We start from the raw sequence: 23,736 nt of genomic DNA, 5'->3' as shown, positions 1-23,736 counted from the left end.
CCAACCTTTTCCACTTTCTCTAGAGAAGTCCATGTTCTCTTGATATGCATCTTTTTCTCCCCTCACATTTATCTTCCCTTATTTTTGGAGGGGGACATACCCAGTGATGGTCAGGGGTAACTCCTGACTGCATTCTAGAATAACTTCGGGCAGTGTTCAGGGGACCATACATAAGGGATAGAGATCAAACCTGGGTCAATCACGTTCAAGACTCATCCTGCCCCTTAGAATATTGCTCTGGTCCCTTTTTTTGTTTGGGTTTGTTTTGGGGTCACATCCAGTGGCACTCGGGCTATATTCCTGGCTCTGCACTCCTGGCAGGCATGGGGGAGACCATATGGGATGCCGGAATTCAAACCGCCATCTGTTCGAATCAACTGCGTGCAAGGTAAATGCCCTGTCGCTGTGCTATCTCTCTGGCCCCTTTCTAAAGTTTCAGAACTATTTTAGGAAAGCTACAGTAATAGTACAGTGGGTAGGGCTTTTGACTTGCACACGACTGACGCAAATTTGATCTCTGGCATCCAAGAGTGATTCCAGGAGTAATCCCTGAATATCATTGGTTGTGGCAAAAAAAAAAAAAAAGGGGGGGGGTAGGGGCTGGAGCAATAGTACAGCAGGTAGGGTGCTTATCTTGCATATGGTCAACTTGGTTTGATCCTTGGTCCTCTGTACCCCAAGAGTGATCCCTGGGACCGGAGAGAGCATGGAGGTAAGGCATTTGCCTTTCATGCAGATGGTCAGTGGTTCAAATCCCGGCATCTCATATGGTCCCCTGAGCCTGCCAGGGGCGATTTCTGAGCACAGAGCCAGGAGTAACTCCTGAGCACTGCCGGGTGTGACCAAAAAAAAAACAAAACAAAACAAAAAAAAAGTGATCCCTGAGCACAACTGGATGTCCTCCATGAGAAAAATAGTTAAAACTTTCACTTCATTAACCAAAAGCATTGTCACCCAGGGAGGTGAGGCTTAAAACACTAGTGCATATCAACCTTCGAGCCAGAATACCTTGAAATACCACCATGGCATTGTCTTTCAGTCAAGATGCATTCCCAACACTGCTAACACTATATATATATATATATATATATATATATATATATATATATATATATATATATATATATATAGACATGGCCAGGGACCAAGAAATGATACAGCAGGCAGGATGCTTGCCTTGCATGTGTCCAGCCCATATGAACCATACCTGAGGAGTAAATCCTCAGCACCACTGGGTGTGGTACAAAAACAAACATGAAAGACTTGGTCTGAGATGGAGAGTTGTGTCAATATAGCTAAAACTACCTAAACCCTAGAAGGAGGAGGACAGGGACAAGTGCCTTTCACAAAAGGGTTCAGCAGCCTTGGGGGTTATCAGGGAGTAGCAGCTTCCCTACTGCTTCCTCCACCTCTAACCAAGTCATAATTCTTCAGCAGCTTCTACAGCTGGGCAAGGGGAGGAGAAGGAGAGAAAGGCATGAGGGCAGAGGCATTGCCATTCCCACAGAAGGTCATGGTGGCTCAAGCTATTGTGCAGTGGGGGTGGAGAGAAGACAGAGAAGTCAGTGGTGAGACAGAACCAGAGGACTTGGTCGACTCGGGAAAAGCAAGTCCTGTCCTTCAGTCATTAAGTTTGTCCCTATAGTGGCTCCACCCCTTTCCTGGCAACCCTATAACCTGTCAGTGTCCAGGGCTTGTCACCCATTGCTGTGCCTACTGCTCAGTCACTTGGTTCCAGTTTGATAAGACAAAACTTCCTGTGGTGGAAACCAAAAGGAAGAGGAAGGAGTGAACCCATTCCCTCTGAGGAGTTGTGGAAGAAGAAAGATGGCCAGAACTTTGTGGCCCCTTCAGGCCATCTGGCTTCTGGAGTGTTTGCAACTGTTCTTGGGACCCAGAGTGATGCTTCCAGCCTGGGCCTTGAACTTGGACCCAGGTCGACTTACCATCTATACTGGCCCCAATGGCAGCCACTTTGGATTTTCACTGGACTTCTACAAGGACAGCCATGGGAGGTGAGCCCTGGGGAAGTTTGTGTATTGGGACTGTGATGGGTTCACTTGCCATTACTGCTTTTTTTTTGGGGGGGGGCCACACCCTGTGGTGCTCAGGGGTTACTCCTAGCTATCTGCTCAGAAATAGCTCCTGGCAGGCACGGGGGACCATATGGGACACCGGGATTCCAACCAACCACCTTGGGTCCTGGATTGGCTGTTTACAAGGCAAACACCACTGTGCTATCTCTCTGGTCCCCCATTACTGCTTCTTGAACCTTGAGCTCCATTAGTGAAACCAGGTGATCTCCATGGCCTACTGAGTGGGAGCTCTTGTTTGGAAGACTTGGAAAGGTCTAGTTCAGGGAGGGTAACAGGAAGGGTCCCTATGGGAAGATGAATACTGAGACACCATCAAGAACATGGTTTCTGGGGCCGGAGAGATAGCATGGAGGTAAGGCGTTTGCCTTTCATGCAGGAGGTCATCGGTTCGAATCCCGGCGTCCCATATGGTCCCCCGTGCCTGCCAGGAGCAATTTCTGAGCCTGGAGCCAGGAATAACCCCTGAGCACTGCCGGGTGTGACCCAAAAACCACAAAAAAAAAAAAAAAAAAAAAAAAAAAAAAGAACATGGTTTCTGGGCATGAGCAATAGCACAGTGATAGGGCATTTGCTTTGCTTGTGGCTGACCTGGGATGGATCCAAGTTCAGTCCCTAGCATCCCATATGGTCCCCAGAGCCTGCCAGGAGTGCTTCTTGAGCACAGAGCCATGAGTAACCCCTGAGTGCTGCCGGGTAGCCCCCCCCCAAAAAAAAAGAACAAGGTTTCTAATGAGTTAAAAGATTTTAGGGATGGGGCCGGAGTGCTAGCACAGCAGTAGGGCATTTGCCTTGCATACAGCTGACTCAGGACGAACCTGGGCTTGATGCCCAGTGTCCCATATGGTCTCTCGAGCCTGCTAGGAGCAATTTCTGGGTGCAGAGCCAGGAGTAACCCCTGAGCGTCACTGGGTGTGGTCCAAAAACAAACAAAAAAAAGATATTTTAGGGCCATAGCAATAGCCCAGTAGGTAGGGTGTTTGCCTTGCACATGGCTAACCTGGGTTCAATCCCCAGCATCCCATGTGGCCCTCCAAATCTTCCAGGATAATTTCTGAGCATAGAGCCAGGAGTAACCCCTGAGTGCAACCAGGCGTGGCCCCAAAACCAAAGACAAAAACAAGCAGGAAACAAAAATCAAGGCTTTTCCTCCAAAGGTTCATTGTTAACCCACTCCACTCATCCCCTAAAAATAAGCAAGACCATGTGCTTTAATGTCAATTCTTTAAAACCAGGGCTAGAGGAATGGGGATGGGGTGTGGATAAGGTACTTACCTTAAAAAGCAAGTAGTAAAGGGGCCAGAGCAAAAGTACAGTCGGGGAGGCATTTGCCTTGCATGCAGTTGACCTGCGTTCTATCACCAGCATCCCACATATTCCCCTAAGTACTGCCAGGAGTTATTCTTTTTTATTAGTATATTTAAACACTGTGACTACAAATAGGATTGTAGTTGGGTTTCAATCATGTAAAGAACACCCTCCTTCATCCGTGCAACATTCCCAATCACCAATGTCCCAAATATTCCTCTTCTCCACCCCACTCCTGCCTGTACTCTAGATAGACTTTCTACTTCCCTCATTCATTCACATTGTTATGATAGTTTTCAGAGTAGTTATTTCTCTAACTGCACTCATCACTCTTTGTGGCGAGCTTCATGTTGTGAGCTGGACCTTCCAGCCCTCCTCTATTTTGTCTCTCAGAATTATTGCAAAAATGTCTTTCATTTTTCTTAAAACCCATAGATGAGTGAGACTATTCTGCGTCTCTCTCCTTTTGACTTATTTCACTCAGCATAATAGATTCCATGTATATCCATGTATAGGAAAATTTCATAATTTCGTCTCTGCCAGGAATTATTCTGAGCGAAGCCAGGAGTAACCCCTGAATGTAGCCAGGTGTGTCTCAAAAACAAAAACACAAGCAGTAGGAAAAGTATTACAGGGCTAGGGGGTAACCAATCTTCATCCCTTACAAAAATAAATAAAAATCATAACTGAGGAGATGGCTCAAAGGGTTGGAGTGCATGCTTTGCATGCAGGACCCCCCAGATCCAATCCCTGAACTACAAATACCACTGGGTGTAGTTTCTTCCCCTAAAATAAATAAATAAATAAATAAATAAATAAATAAATAAATAAATAAATAAATAAATAAAAGATTTTCTTCCCTCCCTCCTTGCTTTTCTGTGATCTGCATCAAAAATTATATTCGTGGGGCCGGTGAGGTGGCGCTAGAAGTAAGGTGTCTGCTTGCAAGCGCTAGCCAAGGAAGGACCGTGGTTCGATCCCCCAGCGTCCCATATGGTCTCCCCAAGCCAGGGGCAATTTCTGAGCACTTAGCCAGGAGTAACCCCTGAGCATCAAACGGGTGTGGCCCGAAAAAACAAAAAAAATTTATATTCGTAAAAAAGCAATAGAAACTATAGAACTCAGGTCCCTCATAAGACTGAGATGGCTGTGATTGGTTGATTAGTCCTAGTTCTTCTTTGTTGTCATTGTTTTTGTTTTGGAGACCACACCTGGCTGACTCCAGATGATATAGAATGCTGGATATTGAACTTGGGTCAGCCGCTGAGTGCAAGGCAAATGCTCTACCCACTGTACTTGGGCCCTGTTTTGGTTCTTTTCTTGATAGCTACTTACTTAAGTATTTTGGGTGACACAATAATGTCCAATGCCTATTGCTTCTCCTCAACTTTATTTTTTCCCTCTGGGCAAATAACCACATCTGGTTGTGTTCAGGGCTTACTCCTGATTCTGCACTCCGTAATCATTCCAGGGTAGGGGACCATAAAGGATGCTGGAACTCAGGTCAGCCATTTACATACAAAGCAAGTGTCCTAGATGCTGTTCTATTGCTCCAATCCTCATTTATTTTTGATGGGATAATAGCTACCTCATAGAAAAGCACAGAGGGGGAAGGCAGGGTTTAATGGCCTTTAAGAATCAGCCACTGGGGGCCACAGAGATAGCACAGCTGTAGGGCATTTGCCTTGCATGCAGAAGGACAGTGGTTCAAATCCTGGCATCCCATAAGGTCCCCTGATTCTGCCCGGGGTGATTACTGAGCATAGAGCCAGGAGTAGCCCTTGAGCGATGCCAGGTCTGACCCAAAATCAAAAAAAAAAAAAAAAAAAAAACCAAGAACAAAACAAAACAAAAAACATGTTCCTTTATCAAGGCCTACTTCTGTCCCTTTTCAGTTGTTGGTCTCCAGGGCACTACTTTTAATAAATATCCTCTGAGTCTAAACAACAAAACCATTTTTTGTTTTGTTTTGAGGGGGCCACACCCAGTGACCCTGCTATGCACTCAGGAATGGCTCCTGGCTCTCTGGGGACCATATGAGACGCCAAGGGATTGAACCGTGGTCCGTCCTGGGTCAGCCGCGTGCAAGGCAAACGCCCTGCCACTGTGCCATCGCTCCGGTTCCTAACAAAACCATTTTTGAAACATGTTATATTGTCTGGCTAGTACCTTGGTAGCACCACATTATTTCATTTCCTTTTGACAACACTGATGGGTTTGTATTGTGTCCCGTTTGATGGCAGAACTGGGATTTGATTAGGGTCTTTAAGGTATCAGCATCCCCTCACCCCACCTTCAGTGAAGCCCTTTAGCTCCCCAAATTCCTCAATATTAACTAGCTGTCAAGGAGGGATCTAGAAAGAGGTTCTCAATCTCCAGACAATCCTGGGGAGCATGTGACCACGGACTTTGAGGGATGTGTGGAACTTAAGTCTTTTCAATAAAATTCTGTATTCTCTCTGCCCCACCCACGTTTCCCTTGACTTACTGGTCACTTTGCCCATACGCTCTCCCTATCTCGGAGTCAGTTGGGGCACTAGGATACAGGGGGTCCTGGAACCTCTTCTGGGGTCCCGGGACCTCCTCTGGCTCATTCTGCTTTCCTGTTCAGCGTGGCCATAGTGGTGGGTGCCCCGAGGACCTTGGGCCGCAACCAGGAGGAAATGGGAGGCGTGTTCCTGTGCCCCTGGAGGGCAGAGGGCGACCAGTGCACCCTGCTACACTTCGACCTAAGTGAGTCCCTCACAGAGGGAGAGCGAGGCCAGGGGGAGAGGGAGCGTGGGCTCTGCGACCTCAGCACCCAACTCCTTCTGTGTTCCCAGATGATGAGACCCGGAAAGTAGGTTCCCAAACTTTCCAAACCTTCAAGGCCCAGCAGGGACTGGGGGCCACGATCGTCAGCTGGAAAGACAACATTGTGGTGGGCAACCGCGGGGACAGTGACAGGGAGGGGAGGAGATCGGGAGGGAGAGAGAGACCTCTGGGTGGGGGGTTTTCACCCCTTCTCCCACCTCACCTCTTGTGCCCCCCCCCCCGCTCCAGGCCTGCGCCCCCTGGCAGCACTGGAACGTCCTAGATAAGAACGACGAAGCCGAGAAGACGCCGGTGGGCAGCTGCTTCGTGGCTCAGCTCCGGGACGGGAGCCGCGCCGAGTACTCGCCCTGTCGCTCCAACATCATGAGCCGGGTTTACGTGAAGAACGAATTCAGTGAGCTCCGCGGTCCTTTTACTCCGCCTACTGGCTCTTAGCCGGACTTTCTTTTGCAGCGTTCCCAAGACCAGACCAAGCTTCCTTTCCTTTTCTTTTCTTTTCTATTTTTTTTTTTATCTTGGGTCACACCCGGCGACGCTCAGGATTTACTCCTGGCAGGCTCGGGGGACCATATGGGATGCCGGGATTCGAACCCCCGTTCGTCCTGGATCGTAGGCAAACGCCCTAACGCTGTGCTATCATTCCAGCCCTGGAGCAGGCTTTCGACTTTCAATCTAGCATCTGCCAAGGGTCCCGCCCCGGGTTATCCCATTGACAGGCGACGTACAGCCACGCCCACTCGCGGACACGCCCCTCTAGACCACGCCCCTCGAGAATCTCGGTCGCACCGCCCACTCATGACCACGCCCATCCTCGTTATGCTCCGCCCACACGCGGTCCTGCCCCGCTTTCTCGCTGCCCCTCCCACATAAGCCCCGCCTCTCCACCAGAATGACCGCCCCTCGTTAGGCCACACCCCTCCCCGCTATGCTCCGCCCACACGCGATTCTGCCCCGCCTTCTCCACTCCCACGTAGGCCCCGCCCCTACGCGGTTCCGCCTCTCCTCTTGCTCCATACAAAGCCCGGTCGGTACACAGACGTGCCCCGCCCCTTTCTATGCCCCGCCCCTCCCTGATACCACGCCCATAACCTTTATGCCCCGCCCATGCCGAGCTCTCCCATTGGCTGAGCCCCTTCCGTTCCCTGCAGGCGGAGACAAGCGCTATTGCGAAGCGGGCTTCAGTGCGGTGGTCACCCAGGCGAGTGAAGCGGGCGGGGCGGCGGTTCGAATCCCGGCTTCCCACATGGTCCCCGGAGCCTGCTAGGAGCGATTTCTGAGCGCAGAACCAGGAGGAACCCCTAAGCGTGGCCGGGTGGGACCCAAAAACTGAAAACCAAAAAAAATAAAGCGGGCAGGAGGGGCTGTGGCGGGAGGCCCTCTCCCCCCCCAGCCCCGACCCCGCTCACCTTGGCGCCTTTTTCCTCTCAGGCCGGAGAGCTCGTGCTTGGGGCCCCCGGAGGCTACTTTTTCTTGGGTACGTGCAGCCCCCGCCCCCCGTTCCCTGCCATCCTTCCCACCCACCCGGCGTCGCCCTCACACCCACCCACCTGCCTCCAGGTCTGCTGGCGCGCGCCCCCCTGGCCACGGTCATCTCCAGCTACCGCCCGGGCACCCTGCTGTGGCACGTGCCCAGCCAGCGCTTCACCTACGACTCCAGCAACGCCGAGCACTTCGACGGCTACCGGGGTACCTTGCTGACCCCGCGCCCCGCTAGGCCTCCGGGCACTCTGTCAACGCCCAGCCCCAGGCCCCAGGTCCCGCGCCCCAGGCCGCCCAGTCTCCCGGGCCTGGAAGAGCCCCAATGCGGGTTTGGACCGAGCCGGGTCTCTGGGCCTCTGGGCCTCTGGGCACCTCCTTCCCTGTCCCCTTTTCTCCCCCCCTCCCAGACTAATGAGTCCCCGAATCCTTAGGGTACTCCGTGGCCGTGGGCGAGTTCGATGGGGATCCCAGCACGACAGGTAAGAAATCGGGGGCCGTGGAGCCAAGCCCTGGGGGAGCCCCTTGCGAGTAGCAAGGTAGAAAGCTTGGGCGGGCTCGAACCCGCGCCCTCTGCACCCTTCTCCGCAGAGTATGTCTACGGCGCCCCCACCTGGAGCTGGACGCGGGGAGCGGTGAGTGTGGCTGGGTTTCATCCTCGGTCCGACACCCCAACCCACCCCTCGGGGAGCGGCCGGGCTCGGTTTCCCCCCCACCTCGAAGCAGGTTTGACGGTTGGGCCTTGTTGCAGGTGGAGGTTTTCTTTTCTCTTTGCTTTTTTGGGTCATACCTGGGGATGCTCAGGGGTTCCTCCTGGCTCTGTGCTCAGAAATTGCTCCTCGTAGGCTCGGGGGACCATAAGAGATGCTGGGATTTGAACCACCATCCTTCTGCATACAAGGCAAATTCCCTACCTCCATGCTATCTATCTCTTTGGCCCAACAGGTGGAGATTTTTGACCAGTTCTACCAGACGTTGCATCGACTGCGAGGAGAGCAGGTTCGAGTCTTGAATCCGTTCTTCCACGTTGCAAAGGGTCTGTCGGGACAGAGGTGGCAATTAGGCTGTGCTCCGGGTCTTTTTTTACAGATGGCTTCATATTTTGGGCACTCGGTGGCTGTCACTGATGTCAACGGGGATGGGTGAGTAAGGATGTGCCCCACTTCTGCCCCTCCAATTTGCTGCCCTAGGCCTCCCCATTTCCTAGCCCCTCACTTCCACATGACCATCGAGGCACGCGGTGGCCCACCGTGGCCCACCGAGATCCCGCCCTGGCCCACCCCACGGCCCCCCACCCCATCCTACATCCCGGGGCTTCTGGCCTGCAGGAAGGACGACCTGCTGGTGGGCGCGCCCCTGTACATGGAAAGCCGCGCTGGCCGCAAGCTGGCCGAGGTGGGGCGCGTGTATTTGTTCCTGCAACCTCGGGGGTCCCACGCCATGGGCGCCCCCAATCTCCTGCTGACCGGCACGCATCTCTACGGTCGATTTGGTTCAGCCATCGCACCCCTCGGCGACCTCAATCGGGATGGTTACAATGGTGAGGAAGAGTTGTGCCCCTAGTGATAGAGAAAGTAGTAATAGCAGTGAAGTGGGTGCTTGTAGCGATGGGAACCAAGACATTTTGCGGGGGGGGGGGGGGAGTGCACACCGGTGATGCTCAGGGGTTACTCCTGGCTATGTGCTCAGAAATCGCTCCTGGCTTGGGGGACCATATGGAACGCTGGGGATCAAACCAGGTCCATCCACCCAGCCGCGTGCAAGGCAAACGTCTTACTGTCTATGCCTCTGGCCCCAGAACCAAGACATTTTTAAATGTGATTGGGGGGGGGGGGATGCCTGGCGATGATCAGGAGTTACTCCTGGTTCTGCATTCAGGAATCACTCCTGGGGAGGCTTTGGGGAACCAGATGGGATGTGGGGGATTGAACCCAGATTAGCAGTGTGCAAGGCAAACGGCCTACCCACCAGCCCAATGATGTGATTTAAAAGCCTCGGTGGAAACAGGTAAGTAAGAGAGTTCAAGAAGATCTCATGGGGCCGGGCGGTGGCGCTGGAGGTAAGGTGCCTGCCTTACCTGCGCTAGCCTAGGAGACGGACCGCGGTTCGATCCCCCGGCGTCCCATATGGTCCCCCAAGCCAGGAGCGACTTCTGAGCGCATAGCCAGGAGTAACCCCTGAGCGTTCCCGGGTGTGGCCCAAAAACCAAAAAAAAAAAAAAAAAAAAGAAGATCTCATAGGATTTATTTTTTCAGGTTTTCAGGCAGAAGGTGGATGTAGACTTGAGTTTGAGCCAGATATTAGAAATGAGGTTATTTCATAGAGAATTTTTGTACTTGGACGATTAAGGCCAGCTGGAAGACTGAGTGTAGATTGAATTGGGGAGACCCCCTGAGTCCAGCTTGAAGGCTTGGTTGCTTTATTGGTTTTGTTTTGTTTTCTAGACCACACTCTGTAAAGCTTGGGTTACTTCTAGCGCTGCACTCAGAAATTACTCCTGGCAGGCTTGGAGGACCATATGGGATGCCAGGGATTGAACCTGAGTTGGCCAAGTGCAAGGCAAATGCCCCACCCACTGTGCTATCACTTCAGGCCCCAAGCTTGGGGACATCAGATAGAGCAGTCCAGAAGACTGTTGGATGAGCTCCCTCAAACCCATGAGGTCTGAGGGGGAGATAGGGATATGGGATGGGGCCTCTCACTCCTGTGATTCTGGAGGTGAAAAATGGCTCAGGGAAGCCTTGAGGAGCCAGATCAGAGAGAATCTCACAGGGAAAGATCAGGGGAGTAGATGGAGGAGGGAAACCAGCAGTCAAGTGGGAGGAGAAGAGGCCAGTGGCTCCACAGCTAGCGCCAGTTGGAAGGGATGGAAAAGTGACTCAGAGATTTAGCAAGGAGGTCAATGGTGACTGTGACATGAATCTTTTAGAACTGGGCACAACAGAAACCGGAAGGCTGCTGTCATGTAGGGGATGTGGATGGCTGGGCACTTCTGTGTTGACAGGTCATTGAACAGGTTGTAAGGCAGGTCAGGAGATCACATCGTTTGAGAACACAGGATTAGGTTCAGTTTAGAGGAAAACGAGTTTGTGGAGGGTGAGATGAGCTGCAGGAATCTGTGAGGCCTGAGGATGCAGGAGGGAATACTGGGGTGAAAGAAGGTCAAATGTTGAGATGGGGTGGTTTATAGCACAGCAGTAAGGTTGCTTCCCTTTGTGGAGGGCTGGACTCAAACCACGGTCAGTCCAGTACAAGGGTGCTATATCCTGTTATTTTTGATTTTGGGGTTTTTGGCAACAGTAAAAACCCAGTAAAAACTTGTAAAAGAAAAAAATTCTGGGCCTGATGATAGCACAGCAAGTAGGATATTTATTTGCCTTGAATGCGGATGACCCGAGTCTGATCGTCTACATCCTATCTGGTTCCCCGAGCTTGCCAGGAGTAATTTGTAAGGGCAGAACCAGGAGTAATCCCTGAGTGTTGCAGGGTGTGTCTTCTATAAAAGCCATGGTGGTTGTCAGCTGCACTTCTCATCTCTTCTTCTTCTTTTTTTTTTTTTTTTTTTTTTTTTTGGTTTTTGGGTTACACTCAGCGGCGCTCAGGGGTTACTCCTGGCTCTACGCTCAGAAATCGCTCCTGGCAGGCTCGGGGGACCATATGGGATGCCGGGATTCGAACCACCGTCCTTCTGCATGGAAGGCAAATGCCTAATCTCCATGCTATCTCTCCGGCCCCTGCACTTCTCTTGACAGTAGTTCATTTAAAAGGCCAAAGTGGAGGGAAGAATATTAACTTTGTAACTTTTTGTCAAACTGTGTCTAGCCTAAGAAACTGAAAAGCTCCAATCTTTTAGGGTAAAGAGGAAACAAATTCTTTCTGGCTAAACAAAATCTTTCCTGCTGGTGGGGGAAAGTTGTGGGGTTACTAGTTTTTCACTTTTGTTTTTGTCTTTGGGTCGCGCCAGGCAGCACTCAGGGGTTACTCCTGGCTCTCTGCTCAGAAATCGCTCCTGGAAGGCTCGGGGGACCATATGGGATGCCGGGATTCGAACCACCGTCCTTCTGTACTTAAGGCAAATGCCTTACCTCCATGCTATCTCTCTGGCCCCAGTTTTTCACTTATTATTTCTATCTATCTAAGGAGTAAATATTCTCCATTTAAAATTTTCTTCATCTGTTTGTTTTTCTATATCCAACTCTCTTTTTACCTTATATAATAAACTTCCTTTGCTCATTTTCTTTTTGCTTCTGTGTCTAAATTTCTTATTTCTATATACAATAAATCTTTTTCTCCTTTTCCCAGGTTTTCTCTTTTATAATCATTTCTCTCTTACATTTATTTTTCTCTTCCAAAGTTTATTCAATGTCTCTCTCATTTCAACATTCATCTTTTTGTTTTGTTTTTACATCTTTTTATGTACATTTTTTTCTTAAAAAATAAATACAAAAGTGCCAGAGCAGTGGTGCAAGTAATAAGGCGTCTGCCTTGCCCACACTAGCCTAGGACGGACCGCGGTTCAATCCCCCTGTGTCACATATGGTCCCCAAGCCAGGATCGATTTCTGAGTGCATATCCAGGAGTAACCCCTGAGTGTCGATGGGTGTGGCCCAAAAACCAAATATATATAAGCCAGGGTTCACTTGACCTGTTAAGAGCACCATTTTGTAGAATTTTGTAGAATTCCTTGCTTTAGCTATTGCAGTAAACTGCAAGTCCTCCTGCTACTTGGCTGCTGCAAGACTGCAGAGGTCCAAGCCCAGTACTGCAAGGCTGGCAGGTACCTGTGGGGCCTGGCTCCTGGGTGGAACCAAGAGCCCACTGAGGGATGCCAACATGTACAAACGACCTGGAGAGAGAGAGAGAGAGAGAGAGAGAGAGAGAGAGAGAGAGAGAGAGAGAGAGAGAGAGAGAGAGAGAGAGAGGGCCCGGAGAGATAGCACAGCGGTGTTTGCCACGCATGCAGCCGATCCAGGACCTAAAGTGGTTGGTTCGAATCCTGGTGTCCCATATGGTCCCCCATGCCTGCCAGGAGCTATTTCTGAGCAGACAGCCAGGAGTAACCCCTGAGCACAGCCGGGTGTGGCCCAAAAACCAAAAAAAAAAAAAAAAAAAAAAGACAGAGACAGAGAGACAGAGAGAGAAAGAGAGGCGGGAGGGAGGGAAAAGAGAGAGAGAGAGAGAGAGATACAAAGCAGGCAGCATCTTGCCAGTGCTTTATCTCTAGCCCATCACCCCCATCCCAGCAAGCGCTGCTCTGGTCACTCACTATCCTGTCCCCCCCCATGGCCCAAGTTTTTCCTTTTATACCTAGCACAACAAGGAGTATGTCCAGGTTCAACTGCCATTACAGTGGAGTTATCAAAGGAGCATGTCCAAGTCCAACTATCATTACATTAACAATTTCTCAGCATTACTAGGTGTGACCCTCATCAATAAAGAGGAAATAGAATGGGAATAATAGCATTTCATCATCATGACAAAATGAAATGGTGTCAATGGTGTAGTTTCCTTAGTAGACACTGCGAGCTGTCCCTAATCTTTATGATATGTCTATTTCCTGGCTTGCCCCTGCAGAAAGCCCAAAGAAACTCACCAGGGCCTCCAGAGAGGCTGAGTAACCCAGAGTCCCTCCCTTATCCTTTCTCATTTCAGATGTTGCTGTGGCTGCTCCCTATGGGGGTCTCAGCGGTCGTGGCCAGGTGCTAGTGTTTCTGGGTCAGAGTGAGGGGCTCAGCTCCCGGCCCTCCCAGGTTCTGGACAGCCCCTTTCCTGTGAACTCTGCCTTTGGCTTCTCCCTGCGTGGTGCTATAGACATCGATGACAACGGATATCCAGGTGCCTTGGGCTCCTCTGGTTGGATCAGCAGGGCCCTTGGACATAGCTGGCTGCAGGGTTGAGCCAGCTAAGGGTCTCAACCTGGCCCAGTGACCCACTGAGCTCCTCTCTGGGGAGTTGGCACACAAGGGAGCCGGTCAAATCTCCTGCAGGGGACATGCAAGGGGGAACACCTGGGAAGAGGAGGTAAGAGCCTTATGGTCTCTGCCCAGCTCTAACTCCTTTTCCCATTTTCTTAGACCTGCTAGTGGGTGCTTATGGAACCAGCAAGGTGGCTGTGTACAGGTGAGCACTGGCTCCAGGGAGGGGGGGAGGGCTCCACATCCTCAAAGGAGACCAGACAGCAAAGTGGCAAGCGCCTTGGTCCCACCAGGGCTCAGCCAGTAGTGACGGCCACCCTCCAACTGCTGGTGCAAGACTCGCTGAATCCGGCTGTGAAGAACTGTGTCCTGAGCCAGACTAATAAGCCAGTGAGCTGGTGAGGACATGGAAGGTTCAGGCCAGATATCGCAGGGATCTGGGGTGAAGGAGGGAGCTAGCTCCTGAGTACCCCTCCCCTCTTTGCAGTTTTAAGGTGGAGATGTGCGTGGGAGTCACTGGGTATAACATCCCTCCGAAGCTTCGTGAGTTGCATGAACCGGGGAGGTGGCGAGGGGAGGGCAGGGTAAGTCTGGCCTCCTTGGAGTTTATTGCAGGATCCTGAGCCTCTCTGTGCTGGCCCATGTCCAGGCATAGACGCGGAGCTACAGCTGGACCGGCAGAAGCCCCGCCAGGGCCGCCGAGTGCTACTGCTCATCTCCCAGCAGTCCGGGACCACCCTAAGCCTGGAGCTGGGCAAGAAAGACAACTCCATATGCCACTCCATCTCGGCCTTCCTCCGGGTACATCCAGCAACCGCTGAGCAGGGCTGGGGTCCACCGCTTGTTCCTGCCTTCCGGGGGTAGTCAGGGCATACATGTTGCTGGGGGCATGTAGCTCTCTGTCCTGATTCTCTTTCTATTCTAGGATGAAGCAGACTTCCGGGACAAGCTGAGCCCCATTGTGCTGAGTTTCAATGTGTCCCTGCACCCCGAGAAGGACGGACGAGCCCCCCCGCTGGTGCTGCATGGAGACACCCATATCCAGGAGCAGGTGTGTGCAGGTCTGGTCTGCTAGCAGTCAGGGTTAGGGTCCAAGTCATAAACTGAACTCCAAAGCCTAGATGTTCCCTGGATATCATCCACAATGTCACTCTGAAAGTCTAAACAGAACCCCCAAAACATAATATCCCTTAAACTCTGACATAAATTCCAGTGTTGGTTTTTGAGCCACACCCAGTGGCGCTCAGTGGTTACTCCTGGTTCTGAACTCAGAGATCACTCCTAGCAGGCTGGGGGGGACCATATGAGATGTGGAGTATTGAACCCAGTTTTTTTTTTTGTTTTGTTTTGTTTTTGGTTTTTGGTTTTTGGGCCACACCCGGCGTTGCTCAGGGGCTACTCCTGGCTGTCTGCTCAGATATAGCTCCTGGCAGGCATGGGGGACCATATGGGACACCGGGATTCGAACCAACCACCTTTGGTCCTGGATCAGCTGCTTGCAAGGCAAACGTCGCTGTGCTATCTCTCCGGGCCCTGAACCCAGTTCTATCCCAGGTCAACCTTGTGCAAGACAAATGCCCTACTGCTGTGTTATCCTTCTGGCCCTTAAATTACAGTGTTGATATCATCTCTAAACTCCATTAACCTATGAACTCTGATGTCCTCCTAATCCTCTAAGCCCTAATGTGACCCCTGTGCCCCAGTTTACCCATTCCCCTGATGTGCTCCTTCTAGACCCGAATCATCCTGGACTGTGGAGATGATGACATCTGCGTGCCTCAGCTGGAGCTCACGGCTGACGTGTAAGGCATCAGACACACTGCCCGCCCTCTGCAGCCTCTCCCCTCACCCCATCTCCTCAGCTTCATTCCTCTTTCCCTCACAGGACAACGGGCTCCCCGCTCCTCATCGGAGCCGATAATGTGCTGGAGCTGCAGATAGAGGCAGTCAATGAGGGCGAGGGGGCCTACGAGGCGGAGCTAGCTGTGCACTTGCCCCCTGGTGCCCACTACATGCGGGCCCTCAGCAACATAGAGGTAGGACCCCAGCACCTTCCTTCTCAGCTCACCCCAAGAGTTTACCCTTCTCCTGTGCTTGACTGTAAATACTAATTTCCTTTTTTTTGTTTTGTTTTGTTTTGTTTTTAGATTTTTGGGGTATTTTGGGGGGGACCCACATCTGTTGTATTCAAGGCTTTCTCCGGGTTCTGTGCTTAGGATCACTCCTGGCAATACTTGAGAGACCATATGTGGTACCACGGATTGAATTTGGGTCTTACCTTACCTACCTTACCCGAAGTTCTATATCTCTCCAATCCTTGTCACATTAGTTCTTTGGGGTTTTTGGGGAGAAGGGGGGTTGGGTCACACCTGGTGGTACGTAGGGGTTACTCCTGGCTCTGTGCTCAGAAATCACTTCAGGCAGGCTGGAGGGACCATATGGAATGCCAGGAATCAAACCGGGGTCTGTCCAGGGTTGCTTACGTGCAAGGCAAACGTCTTACCACTGTGCTATTTTTGTTCTGGTCCCTAGTTTTTTTTTTTTAATTTGGAGAAGTCTTTGATAATGGCAGAGAACCCAGGAAAGCTGCACCCCAAAAGTCTTTTGGTCTGAAAGTTGCAGGACCGTCTGTTAACATTTTATGTTCCTCTTAATCTTTTCTCAAAAATCAATGACACGTCTATGTTTATACATTTATCATCCTTTTTTGCTGTTGTTGTTCTTTTTGGTTTATTTGGGAGGGGCACCCATGAGGTGCTCAGGAATCCAAGAGCCCCCCCCCCCCCCCCAGTGATTCTGTGGCAGTGCTTAAGGAGGCACACTCACACACTCACTGGGGATGTTTAGAGGATCACGAAGTGCCAGGGACTGAACCCTGTGGACTGCAGTCAAGTTGCCTTAACTCTCAACACTGCTAACTCTCTGGATTCTATAGTTAATTTCCCTCCCTTTGGTTTTTGGGCCAAACCCAGCAGTGCTCAGAGTTTATTCTTGGCTCTGAGCTCAGGGATCACTCCTGGCAGTGCTTGAGGGCCATACATGGTGCCAGAGATCAAACCTGGGCTGGCCCTTGCCAGGCAAATGCCTTACCTATTGTATTATCATTCTACCTTCCTGGAGTTGATACCATTTTCATCAGTGGGATTGTAACAAAATCATGTTTTGTTGTTTTTATTTCCCAAAAGATTAGCTTAAAAAATAATAATGGGGGGGGGCAAGGAAAGATAGCACGGAGGTAGGGTGTTTGCCTTGCATGCAGAAGGATGGTGGTTCGACTTCTGGCATCTCATAAGGTCCCTCGAGTTTGCCAGGAGGGATTTCTGAGCATAGAGCCTGGAATAACCCCTGAGCGCTGCTGGGTGTGACAAAAACAAAAAGAAAGAAAGGAAGGAAGGAAAGAAAGAAAGAAAGAAAGAAAGAAAGAAAGAAGAAAGAAAGAAAGAAAGAAAGAAAAGAAAGAAAGAAAGAAAAGAAGAAAGAAAAGAAAGAAAGAAGAAAGAAAGAAAGAAGAAAGAAAGAAAGAAAGAGAAAGAAAGAGGGGCCGGGCGGTGGCGCTAGAGGTAAGGTGCTTGCCTTGCCTGCGCTAGCCTAGGACGGACCGAGGTTCGATCCCCCGGCGTCCCATATGGTCCCCCAAGCCAGGAGCAACTTCTGAGCGCATAGCCAGGAGTAACTCCTGAGCATCACCAGGTGTGGCCCAAAACCAAAAAAAAAAAAGAAAAAAAAAGAGAAAGAAAGAAAGAAGAAAGAGAGAAAGAAAGAAGAAAGAGAGAAAGAAAGAAAGAGAGAAAGAAGAAAGGAAGAAAGAAAGAGAGAAAGAAAGAAAGAAGAAAGAGAGAGAGAGAGAAAGAAAGAAAGAAAGAAGAAGAAGGAAGGAAGGAAGGAAGAAGAAGAAGAAAAGAAAGAAAGAAAGAAAGAAAGAAAGAAAGAAAGAAAGAGAAAGAAAGAAAGAAAGAAAGAAAGAAAGAAAGAAGAAAGAGAGAGAGAGAGAGAGAAAGAAAGAAAGAAAGAAAGAGAAAAAATAATAATGGTGGGGCAGAGAGATAGCATGGAGGTAGGGTGTTTACTTTTTTGGGGGGGGGCCACACCCGCCATTGCTCAGCGGGTTCTCCTGGTTGTCTGCTCAGAAATAGCTCCTGGCAGGCCACGGGGAACCATATGGGACACCAGGATTCGAACCAACCACCTTTGTCCTGGATCAGCTGCTTGCAAGGCAAAACGCCGCTGTGCTATCTCTCCGGGCCTGGGTAGGGTGTTTACTTTGCCATGCAGAAGAACGGTGGTTCAAATCCCAGATCCCACATGGTCCACCGAGCCTTGCCAGGAGTAACCCCCTGAGTGCTGCCAGGTGTGTAGCCATAATAAATAATAATTAATAATAATAATAATATAATAATAATAATAAGGCCCGGAGAGATAGCACAGCAGTGTTTGCCTTGCAAGCAGCCGATCCAGGACCAAAGGTGGTTGGTTCGAATCCCGGTGTCCCATATGGTCCCCCGTGCCTGCCAGGAGCTGTTTCTGAGCAGACAGCCAGGAGGAACCCCTGAGCAACGCGGGGTGTGGCCCAAAAACCAAAAACCAAAAAAAAAAAAAAAAAAAAATAATAATAATGACAGAAAGTTTAGTGGACAGAGTGCACGTGTCCCATCTGGCAGATAGCAAAGGGTCTAGTCCTGGTATCTCAAGGCTTGTCAGCAATTCTGGGAGGTAATGTGGGGATTATTACCAGCATCACCAGATGTGGTCCCAGAACAGGAAGCAAAAAATGAAAGGGGTTAGAGAAGTGATCCAGTGGTAGAGTACATACCTTGCATGTGCGAGGTCCTAAATTCCATCCCTAGGACCATGTGAGCCCAGTACTTCAGGCTGTGCCCTGGGGGGTTCTGAGCACTGCCAGGAGTGGTCCCAATAAACAATGATACAAGTTTGGACTAGAGAGGTAGTTTGTTGGAGAGGGAATTTGCTTTGGATGCAACTGACCCAGGCTTAATCCCTGGCACTTCACATGATTCCCTGGTCCCTAAGCACAGAGCCAGGAGTGAACCTCGAGAACCATCAGGTATGGACAATAAATAAATAAATAAATAAATAAATAAATAAATAAATAAATAAATAAATAAATAAATAAAATAAACCAGGAAAATAAAAAGAAATAAAATAGGGGCTGGAGCTATAGCACAGTAGGTAAAACGTTGACCTTTGCATGCAGCTGACCCAGATTTGATTCCCAGCATCCCATATGGTCCCCAAACCTGCAGAAATCAGGAATAATTTATGAGCACAGAGCCAGGAGTAACCCTGAGTGCCATTGGGTATGACCTCCAAAACCAAAAATAAATAAATAAAATAGTAGTAATAAAGTGACATAATGACATATAAAGTAGAGCATGCTTACCCCAAGGACCCACTTTGTCCCCCCACTATAAATTTTTCCTGATTCTCCTTGGGAGCCTTAAACAGAGATGGGGGAGTGGGGAAATCTGTAACTGTCTTTCTTAATTGTTTTGTTTTCTGGGGGGGCAACCACACCCAGTGATACTTGGGACTTACTCCTGGCTCTGCACTCAGCGATTACTCCTGGTTGTGCTCAGGGAACCATGTGGGTGTCAGGGATCAAATCAGGCCAGCTGCATGCAAGGCAGCTCTTACCCCACTGTCTTTTTCGAATTGCCTCCTTCCTTGAAGGGCCTCGAGAGGCTCATCTGTAACCAGAAGAAGGAAAATGAGACCAAGGTGGTGCTGTGTGAACTGGGCAACCCCATGAAGAAAAATGCCCCAGGTGAGGGGCTGGGTGTGAGACAGACAGCACTGTGCTTAGGGGGGGCAGAGCAGGAATCCTGCTCTTCCTACTCCCTCCCTCACTGGCTGTGTATGTAGCTGGCAGAAGAAGCTTGGAGGCCTGATTTAGGGCAGGTGTGGTGACTCGGCCTCCCCATCTCTCAGATAGGAATCAGGATGTTGGTGAGTGTGGGGGACCTGGAAGAGGCCGGGGAGCACGTGTCCTTCCGGTTGCAGATCAGAAGGTACTGGCTGGGGAGCCTGTTGGCATCTCAGACTGGGGGTTGTAGACTGAGCCCCTGAAGTTGGGACCCCTGCCCCCAGAAAGCTCTGAGGCTCACAGGAGTGGATTTTTTTCACCTACTGCTTTTCCTCGTCCTCTCCCCTGCAGCAAGAATAGCCAGAACCCCAACAGCCCAGTGAAGCTGCTAGAGGTGCCAGTGCGGGCAGACGCCCATGTCGAATTGCGAGGGTGAGAAGAGGGGTCAGCTAGAGCCCTGTGAGAAGCCCCCCCAGGCAAGCCAGAGCAGCCATCTCACTGGGAGGGGGGCTCCTCACAGGAACTCCTTCCCGGCCTCGCTGGTGGTGGCTGCAGAAGAGGACAACGGAGAAATCAGCTCTGACAACTGGGGCCCCAAAGTGGAGCACACTTATGAGGTGGGGAGCCGCCTCCAGGCTCAGGCAGGGTGGAAGGGCCTGGGTTCTGGTCCCTCACATCTCTTGCCCTGCAGCTGTATAACAATGGCCCTGGATCTGTAAGTGGTCTCCAGCTTGGCCTCCAGCTCCCTGGACAATCTGGGCCCTCTGACCTGCTCTACATCCTGGACATAGAGTCTCAAGGGGGGCTGCAGTGCTCCTCACAGCCCTCTCCCAACCCCCTGAAGGTGAGAGCCTGTGGGAGAGTTGGCAGGAGGTGGGGATGAGAGGGGCCCCCAGGTGCTGAGACCCTGCCCAAGGACTGGGCTTGGTGGACCTGCGGTTTGCTTCCTTCCTTCACAGCTGGACTGGAAGCCGCCCACCCCCAGCCCTTCCTCTGTGCCTGCGGTCCACAAGCGAGAACGCAGGAGCTCACTTCTGGCCAAGCAGCCTTCCCGGCTTCAGGATCCTGTCCTGGTGGTGAGCAGGCGCCTAGAGCCAGGGTGGAGCTGGCTAGCTGCTCTGGACCTGATGTGGGCCACTTGGGGGGCCCTGAGATATTTTGGGTATCTCAGAAAGCTTCTGCTGGTCCTGGGCGAGGTAGGGATGTGGGGTGATACTGTGGGATGGGGCCAGTTTTGTTTTGTACTGCCTCCCGAGGTGGCTCAACCATTGAGCCACCTCCTCGGCCCCCACCTTCGTCTTGTAAGATTCCCGGTACATTAAAGAAAATGAGTAGATGCCAGAGAGGGCAGTCACAGTAGTTCTGGGCCATTGAAGATGACCCGTTCCCCACGCTCTGCCTGTCTGTCTCTCTGGGCCTGTGTGCACTAGGGAACCACAAGACTTGCCTCTAAGGCCTTTCCCCAGGGGTGTCCCAACTCCCTGACACAGGTCGTTGAGTAAATGGGTGGGGGCGTCCCTGGGCCTGGGACTAATGCCGCGTCCCCGCAGAGCTGCGACGCAGTGGCACCCTGCACAGTGGTGCAGTGTGAACTGCAGGAGATGGCACGCGGGCAGCGAGCCATGGTCACGGTGCTGGCTCTCCTGTGGCTGCCCAGCCTCCGACAGGTACTGCAGGATAAAGGGGTGGGGAAAAGGGCGGGGTGACTGAGATGGGCGGGGCTTGTTGGGGCTACCGGGTGTGAGATGGGCGTGGGTTGTTTGGGTTGGTGGGGGGGGGTCTCTGCTGGCACTGAGAGAGGCCGGGCTTCAGGGGGGTGGGATAAGAGCCAGAGCTCTTGGGAGACCAGGAGGAGGACCAGGCAGGCCTCTCTGGCAGGGGGGTGTCTTGGGCATCCTGCTGGCCTCACTGGCATGACTTTCACCCAGAGGCCCCTAGATCAGTTTGTGCTAGAGTCTCGCGCTTCGTTCAACGTGTCCTCCCTGCCCTACACGGTGCCCGCTCTCAACCTGCCCCGGGGGGATGCACTGGTGAGTGGGGAGCAAAGATAGCCAAGGAGATGAGCCTTGCAGAGTCCACTGGCCTCCCCTATATCCCTGCCCTGTGGGATGGCCGGGCAGGATCTAGAGGTCCTGGGGGTGGGACCATTAGGGGCTTTGATGGGGTCAGCCTTTGTCCTGGTGACCAGGAGAGCCCGCTGGTTTGCACGCAGGTCCAGACGCAGTTACTGCGGGTCCTGGAGGAGAGGGACATTCCCATTCTGGTGGTGCTGGTAGGTGGGCTTGGCGGCTTGCTGCTGCTCACCTCTCCTCATCCTCGCCATGTGGAAGGTGAGGAGGCCCCAAGGTGCGGGAATCCTGTGGCGGCACCGCCAGGGGCAGAGAATTACTGTGTCCCTTTTAGGTCACTCTGGTCCCCATGCTCTACATCTCCCTATTAGAATGTGCCCTTCCCGCGGTTCTTTTCTGGACACAGACCCTGGGGGCAGTGGCACTTGCAGCTTAAGGGCCTTTAGGCCTTTTCGCTCAGAGAGGGTCCTTCCCTCTGAGATGTGGGACCCCAGTCTGTTCTAAGGCCTTGCTCCTTCTCAGACCCTACTGGCCTTTCCCTCTGGGCTATTCCCACAGTGGGAAACCCACACCAAGTCAGCCTCATAGTCGTGCTCATGTCTGGGCTCTGTGGAGCCAAAAAAAAAGCATTTAAGAAAAATTAAAACAGGGCCAGAGTAATAGCACAGTGGTAGGGTGTTTGCTTTGCATGCTGCTGCCCAGGATGGACCCTCGGATTAGATAGATCCTGGTGGGCCCGAGAGAGATAGCACAGCGGCGTTTGCCTTGCAAGCAGCCGATCCAGGACCAAAGGTGGTTGGTTCGAATCCCGGTGTCCCATATGGTCCCCCGTGCCTGCCAGGAGCTATTTCTGAGCAGACAGCCAGGAGTAACCCCTGAGCACCGCTGGGTGTGGCCCAAAAAACCAAAAAAAAAAAAAAAAAAAAGATAGATCCCTGGTGTCCCATGTGGTCCCCTGAACTAGGAGTGATTTCTGATTGCATAGCTAGGAGTAATCCCTGAGCATCACCAGGTATGCCCCCCCCCAAAAAAAAAGGAAAGAAAGAAAGAAAATTAAAACAATGTGTTGCACACGCGAGGGGACCCTGGTCGTGGGGGGGTGGGGCGCCTGGCTGGCTGCTTTCTTGGCCTACTTCCCCCTTGGTCTGCTCTGGGGCCAATGACTGATCCTGAGTCCTGGACCCTGGGCACCCGCAGGTTGGTTTCTTTAAGCGCAACCGGCCACCCCTGGAGGAAGATGATGATGATGAAGAGTAATGAGGACTATGAGGAGCAGGTGTCCCTCAAGACAAGTGGTTCCATTCCTGCTTCTTCAGTGAATGCCCCCAAATAACCCTGCTCACCCCTAGATTGTATCACAGACTCCTCCTTATTGTGCCCCTCCCCAAAAATGATCTGGGTTACTCTCCATCCTGCTATGAATAAAGAGACTGTTGTCCAACTCAAAACTTCCTTTTGGGGTCAGAGGAAGTGGGGTCAGAGGGAGTAGCGTAAGCCTCCCTGCACAGGTTGAAGGGACCATCTTTGGGGAGTCATAGACAGTGGGTGTGTGGAAAATGGGAAAAAGGGTGACACGATCTTCAGGTGAGACTGAAGGAGGATGGGGGGACTGAGGATAGTGGGATGATATGAGGTTTGGAGATATCAGAGAAAGCATCCTGAATCCCTGAGGACAACTTTGGACAATATCTTTTTTTTTTTTTTTTTTTTTTTGGTTTTTGGGCCACACCCGTTTGACGCTCAGGGGTTACTCCTGGCTATGTGCTCAGAAATCGCCCCTGGCTTGGGGGGACCATATGGGACGCCGGGGGATCGAACTGCGGTCCTTCCTTGGCTAGCGCTTGCAAGGCAGACACCTTACCTCCAGCGCCACCTACCCGGCCCCTGGACAATATCTTTTTATGATTTGAGTGTCAAGATAACCTTAAGGGCCAGAGAGATAGCATAGCAATAGGTTAGGGCATTTGCCTTGCATACCGCAGATGGGATGGACTCAATGTTCGATTCTCTGCATCCCATATGGTCCCCCAAGCCTGCCAGGAGTGATTTCTGAGCCCAGAGCCAGGAGTAACCAACCCTTGAGCACCACCGGGTGTGACCCAAAAACAAAAATCGAAAAAAGATAACCTGAGATATGGGAAAGTAATGTGTTCTCCCAATAAATAACAAAAAAGGAATGAATAAGAGGTCTTGAAAGCCACATTTGGCATGAGGAGGGGCATAGGAGGCCAGCTGAGCCT

The 23,736-nt window shown here is 51.4% G+C and overlaps 1 protein-coding gene across 1 annotated transcript; it reads left to right on the top strand.

The window, feature by feature from the left end:
- Positions 1–1,827: 1,827 nt before the first annotated feature.
- Positions 1,828–22,886, top strand: ITGA2B (integrin subunit alpha 2b). Its single transcript, XM_049781673.1, is given in 31 exon segments — positions 1,828–2,015; positions 6,013–6,134; positions 6,224–6,321; positions 6,444–6,609; positions 7,364–7,413; positions 7,644–7,689; positions 7,773–7,901; positions 8,126–8,173; positions 8,283–8,326; positions 8,637–8,690; positions 8,781–8,833; positions 9,020–9,231; positions 13,344–13,526; positions 13,766–13,811; positions 13,900–14,004; positions 14,094–14,149; positions 14,256–14,407; positions 14,532–14,657; positions 15,341–15,408; positions 15,492–15,642; positions 19,295–19,385; positions 19,551–19,632; positions 19,779–19,859; positions 19,948–20,044; positions 20,119–20,271; positions 20,387–20,503; positions 20,978–21,094; positions 21,356–21,457; positions 21,640–21,732; positions 21,734–21,757; positions 22,694–22,886. Coding segments are annotated over 31 exon segments (3,114 nt in total). The 3' UTR covers positions 22,754–22,886.
- The last annotated feature ends 850 nt before the right edge of the window (positions 22,887–23,736 follow it).

This window comes from Suncus etruscus, chromosome 1, assembly GCF_024139225.1.
Source record: "Suncus etruscus isolate mSunEtr1 chromosome 1, mSunEtr1.pri.cur, whole genome shotgun sequence".
NCBI classification, from domain to species: Eukaryota; Metazoa; Chordata; class Mammalia; order Eulipotyphla; family Soricidae; genus Suncus; species Suncus etruscus.
This window is presented reverse-complemented; position numbering and strand designations above follow the sequence as displayed.